The 6,319-nt window shown below is 42.6% G+C and overlaps 1 protein-coding gene across 1 annotated transcript; it reads right to left on the reverse strand.

Annotated features, from left to right (window-relative positions):
* Positions 1–2,069: 2,069 nt before the first annotated feature.
* On the reverse strand, positions 2,070–3,269 carry LOC123399546 (putative glycine-rich cell wall structural protein 1). The gene has a single exon (XM_045093950.1). The coding sequence runs from the start codon at positions 3,217–3,219 to the stop codon at positions 2,338–2,340; it is 882 nt and encodes a 293-aa protein (XP_044949885.1). The 5' UTR covers positions 3,220–3,269; the 3' UTR covers positions 2,070–2,337.
* Positions 3,270–6,319: the final 3,050 nt, after the last annotated feature.

Here is a 6,319-nt window from a genome sequence, read left to right on the forward strand (position 1 = left end):
TGGTGTGATCCCGTTATCAAGTGACAACACTTGCCTATGATCAGGAAACCTTGACCATCTTTGATCAACCAGCTAGTCAACTAGAGGCTTACTAGGGACAGTGTTTTGTCTATGTATCCACACATGCACTGTGTTTCCAATCAATACAATTATAGCATGGATAATAAACGATTATCATGAACTAAGAAATATAATAATAACTAATTTATTATTGCCTCTAGGGCGTATTTTCAACAACTAGATGGCTTCTTCTCTCTCTTGGATCTTCAATACAAAGTTCTCCATGATCTTCATGGAGATCTATCCGTTGTAATCTTCTTTTGTGGTGTGTTTGTGGAGATCCGATGAATTGTGGATTTATGATTAGATTATCTATGAATCTTATTTGAGTTTATTCTGATCTCTCTTATGCATGATTTCATATCCTTGTAATTCTCTTCGAGTTGTGGGTTTTGTGTGGCCAACTAGATCTATGATTCTTGCAATGGGAGAAGTGCTTGATTTTGGGTTCATACCGTGCGGTGACCTCACCCAGTGATAGAAGGGGTAGCGAGGCACGTATCGTGTTGTTGCCATCAAGGGTAAAAAGATGGGGTTTTCATCATTGGTTTGAGATTATCCCTCTACATCATGTCATCTTGCTTAAAGCGTTACTCTGTTCTTCATGAACTCAATACACTAGATGCATGCTGGATAGCGGTCGATGTGTGGAGTAATAGTAGTAGATGCAGAAAGTATCGGTCTAGTGGTCTCGGACGTGATGCCTATATGCTAGATCATTGCCTTAGGTATCGTCATGACTTTGTGCGGTTCTATCAATTGCTCGACAGTAATTTGTTCACCTACCATGATATTTGCTATTATGAGAGAAGCCTCTAGTGAACACTATGGCCCCCAGGGTCTACTCCACACCATATTTTCAGCCTTACACTTTTTACTTCGTTGCACTTTCCGCCTTCAGATCTCACTTTGCAAACAATCTTGAAGGGATTGACAACCCCTTTGAAGCGTTGGGTGCAAGCTTGTTTGTGTTTGCGCAGGTACTTTGGACTTGACGAGGCCCTCCTTCTGGTTCGATACCTTGGTTCTCAAACTGAGGTAAATACTTACTGCTCCTGTGCTACATCATTATTTCCTCTTCAAGGGAAAAACCGACGCAAACCAGAGAAATAACAAGAAGAATTCCTACGCGTCAGGCAAGGACTTTTGTTGCCGCAGCACAGCGCCGCCACGATCCAATTCGATATTACACCCTCGAGATGGGGTGTCCCGCGCTACCCAAGGAGCCGAGAGGGGAGGCAGTACCTCCACCGCCATCGTCGGGAGAATGTGCATTGCCTGACGCTAACCACCAGCGACGACAGAGTGGAGGGAGAGGAAGGAGGGGAGGATCGGCGGTTGGGGCCCTCAGTTGCCTGCGCAGGGGCGACACATTATCGTTCTTTAGTCTAATAGTTATGAGTACCATTTTGTACAAAGTACGAACAATGAAGGTTAAATACATCTGAGTATATATTACGGAATAACATTTTCTACTGTGCATCTAAGCGTATGAATGTGGTGTCCTAATACTCCCTCCGTCCCAAAATAATTGTCTTGACTTTGTACTAGCTCTAATACAAAATTGTATTAAGCTTAAGACAATTATTTTGGGACGGAGGGAGTACTATATTCTATGTTGATGTTTACCAGAAATGTTGTATTAACACAGATTCTAAAATGAACCCACTCTAACATGGTGCACTGTTTGAGCAATGGTTTTTTTCGCGAGAGCTCCTCAGATGCTGTTTTTGGCTGAAATTTTGCAAGAAGCTCAAATATTTGACAAAGTATTCTCAAAATTTCATATTTTTTGAATTTTGTTTGGTCTCATTTTCTTCGAGTTTTTCAAATTCGGGTGTATTACACCCGAGAGTAGTCCCACCTTTCCGATATTTCAAAAAGAAAGCAAAGCCGGAGTCTGCGTAGCTCTTAAAACCACAGACTTGCATACTCTCGTGGGTATGCATAAGAAACATACTTGAACATGTAAATTGGGTCAAAACTCAAAAAGGCATTCAAAACAACTGTGAAATCAAGAAATTTTACTATTGAGATAGAAAAAACTACAAAGGAGGTAATCCTTCACATTATTATTATGTCTATTGGCACAAACCCGCCTGAACAGGTGTAGGCGTTAAATGTTAATCCAAGAAATGCTATTTAGTTCCTTCCATCGGCGCTCAGGATCGTCCATCCAATACATGTCATGTGTCCTTCAATGCAAAATGCTAATAAAGTGATAAAAATTAAAATACATGTCGAGTTCCAAATCGAGCTTGTTCAACAAAGGGTAATTTAGCGGAATCCGCCACCACTAGATCCGGATCCACTGCCTCCACCACTGCCAGTTCCACCATTCTGGCTCTCACCGCCGCCGGCACCCGTGCCACCGCCCATTCCTGTGGCATAGCCTTCCCAATAAGAGCCAGTGCTACCGGTCTGAGCAGCGCCAGACCCAGCACCAGATCCAACTCCAACGCTTGGACCTTCTGCGACACCTTCAGTTTTGCCACCACCATTGCCGCTTCCTCCTGCATTTGCAAAGCCTCCAGAAGTGTCGTCGCTGCCGGCCTGTCCAGCGCCTGTGCCGGCACCACCTCCATTTCCATTGTTACCGCCACCACCACCGTTACCACTACCGCCAGCATCTGAGTAGCTGGTACCATCACCACCGGCAACAGGAGCTGGTGCCTTTGACACACCACTCTCACCATATCCCTTGCCAAGGCCAGACCCAACCCCGGTTCCACTAGACCCATCTGCACCACCACCTCCACCCCCGCCCCCGCCCTTACCATCAGCATTGGCGTATCCATTGCCGCTAGGAGCTGATGCAGAGCCACTCACACCACTTCCTATGCCAGAGCCAGAGCCGGAACCAGACCCGGATCCACCCTTTGATCCTCCACCACCGCCTGCTCCTCCTCCTCCTCCAGACCCCTTGGCGAAGTTCCACTTGTTACCCCAATCTCCACCGCTTTCACTATATCCTGAGCCTCCACCCGATCCAAACCCCCCACCCCATCCACTGCCACCATTGGCACCACCTCCTCCGCCACCTCCTCCCCCACCACCAGAAGCACTAGAGGAGCTAGCAAGCATCCTTGCTGCATCGGAGAACCCAATGCTCACTAGGACAACAAAGCCAAGAGCTGCAAGCTTGGTGCTAGTAGCCATTGTGAGTGAACTGTGTGGAGTGGAGTTGAGTGTGCTGAGAGCAGAGAAGATTGGGTGGGTATATATAGTAGTGAGGGCTGAGCGCTTTTGGTTGTGCTTGAGTGAGTCATTCGATGTGAAGTTTCCTATTATCAGAGTGGCAGTAGTACCATTGACTCTGTATATATCGATCTAATAGATCGATTAGCTGCTAGCAAGACAGCAAATAGCAATCCCCCCCCCCCCCCTCTCTCTCTATACTGTAGTATGTAAGAAATGCCGTACTAGTAGTATGTAAGAGAGTGGAAGAGAAGGCTAGTTAATTAGCAAGAGATTCCCATGGCCTGACACAGACAGATTAATTATATCTGTTGGATGCCCTAGACATGTGAAAGAACGCGTAGGTTGATGATGGATGAAGCCATGAAGGCCTCTAGATCCGATCAATGATGCGATCAATGGCTCGGATCCTTTGACATTGGCGTTTCCTCGTAACCTGCTCTGCTAGCCGAGTTAAGTTAAGGCTCTGTTTCTTTAAAAAGTCCTAAGACTTTTCTTAGTCTCAACTAAAAAGTCTCTAGTCCCTACCCGTTTCTTTTCAAGGACTAAACATGGACTAGAGGTCATTAAATGACATGCAAAAGGATCTTGTTACTCCTAGTAATATACTAGAAGTTATTAAATGACATGCTAAAAGTAGAGACACGGTTCAAAAAAATGCCAAAAAAGTCTCAAAAAGTGTCTTTCATAGGGACTTCTTCCTTTAGTTCCAAATATCTCATTTTAGTCCCTAAAAGTCTCCACTGTTTCTTTCACGTGGGACTAAGGGGGTGTTTTTTTATAGGGACTTTTAGCTGTAGGGACTAAAAAAAGTCCCTTTTAGTCTCATGTGAAATAAACAGAAGGGACTTTTAGTGATTAAAAGGGGTATTTGAGAATAAAGGAAGAAGTCCCTATGGGAGAGACTTTTCGGAACTTTTTTGACACTTTTTACAACAATGTCCCTACTTTTAGCATGTCATTTAATAACTTCTAGTACATTATTATAGGTAACATGGTCTTTTTACATGTCATTTAATGACCTGTAGTTTCTGTTTAGTCATCGAAAAGAAACGGGTAGGGACTAGGGACTTTTTTGTTGGGACTAAAAAAAGTCCTAGGACTTCTTAAAAAAACAGGGCCTAAAAGGTATTTTTTTTAATCCCTACATCAAAAAATCCCTGAAAAAAAACACCCCTTAATCTTCTTTCACGCACAGTGTGTTGACTTGGATTAGCTACTTGCGGCATCGTCCACCTCCAAACCACCGCCGCGCTGCGGCGACCTAGGGTTTAACACGTCGCCGGAGCCCACAACTTTGACTGAGCAACTTCTACCCAGTGATCTTCAGGCTATCTTGTGTGAGTTATGGCGACGCAAACAACGAGAGATGTACGTCGATCGGTAAAAATTACAGTGTCCAAGGCAAGTAGGATCGACCGCATTCGATTCTCCAGCTGCATGCAAGGCTCCAGACCGATCGACAGATACGAGAAGAGTAGCTACTAGCTTGCCATGTTCACTGACGGCCAGGATCCCATCTTAATTTAGTTAGTTATTAATGGTTTGATTAGTATCAACAGTATAGTAGCTGTACAGTTCATCACGATCGCGTTCCGCAGGTCTGACTTCCGAAATTAATGCACATGCTGCTCTCAAAAAGTCCATATACACTTAGGCCTTTGAACAGGTCTCGCCTACGACTAATAACGTATATCAATTTGGCCGTGGGGTGTTGGTGTCGGTGTTTGATACCGTCGGTGGCGGTGCCAGTATCCGAAGCTCAAAAAAAATTATACATGGAAAATTTTGTGGACAAAATAAACAGAAAAAAAGACCGTACTTTATTTCAAACATATTTCTTGTACGAGATTTGTATATTCAACGTTCGGAATCTGGTAACAGATCTGAATGATCTTGATGCTGCACGATCAGGATCCCACGCTGCAGACTAATTGCGGTTTAATGAGATCCGATTTTATGAAAACAGACACGTCACGGAATAATTACCCCTTCATTGACTTTTTTATCGCGTGGCCGTGAAATTATTGGAGCTTTAATGGGATCGGATTTTACAGCAGATTTTTTTGTGATTACTAACTTTCCTACCATGCCGTTTTAATGGGATCCAATTTTGTAGGAAACTTTTTTGTGGTGCAAGGTGTCTAGATAAATAGCCAAAAATTGTTCTGGTATCGGGCAATCAAACCCACAACCTCAGGTGCCAATCAAGCCAACAACCTCATGTGCCAATGAAACGACAATGACCAAGTAGGCCAAATAAATTTGGTGGTTTGTCACAAGATACACGCTACTCATACCTTCTTTATACGAGTTTCTAAAAGAAATTGAATCAACAGTCTTATCGGTCCCAATTACTTTAGGTTGTGCATTCAAGTTCGATAATTTTCTTACACATTCCATACCACTTCACATGGTTCAAAAAGGTTTTTTTAATATTTCTGATAAGTTCTGTGTAAATAACATGGTAATTTACGCGCTTATGTTCAAACATCATGATAATTTGATCCAGAAAAAAAAGTTTGTTCAAACATACCCGATAACTTTGGTGTAAATTGCATGATAACTTAAGTACCACCGACCTAGTAAATTACATACAAACACCATGATAACTTTCCCCTGGATTTTTTTTGTTAAAACATAGATATACGTAAATGACGAACGTTCCATTTTTTAGTCATATGTACATGATTTTTCACACAAGATCTTTTCATTGAAATGTATTCCCGGTAATTTTTGTGATAATATAGGCTCCTCGACTTGATAACTTAGGTACAAACATCACGATAACTTTAACCCGTGGATAAAAGTTGTTGAAAAGATACCATCTATAACTTCTTTGTAAATAGGATGATAATATACAAACCCGGACTTGATAACTTAGGTATAAACACCACGGTAACTTTAACCCGCTGAAAGAACTTGTTGAAAACATACTCCGATAAAATCTGTGTAAATGACATGGTAATATAGGTTTCGAGACCTGATAACTTAGGTACAAATAGTACGATAACTTTGACCCTTGAAAAAAACTTATTGAAGACATACTCTGATAACCTTT

The sequence above is a fragment of the Hordeum vulgare genome, chromosome 5H (genome assembly GCF_904849725.1).
Source record: "Hordeum vulgare subsp. vulgare chromosome 5H, MorexV3_pseudomolecules_assembly, whole genome shotgun sequence".
Lineage (NCBI taxonomy): Eukaryota > Viridiplantae > Streptophyta > Magnoliopsida > Poales > Poaceae > Hordeum > Hordeum vulgare.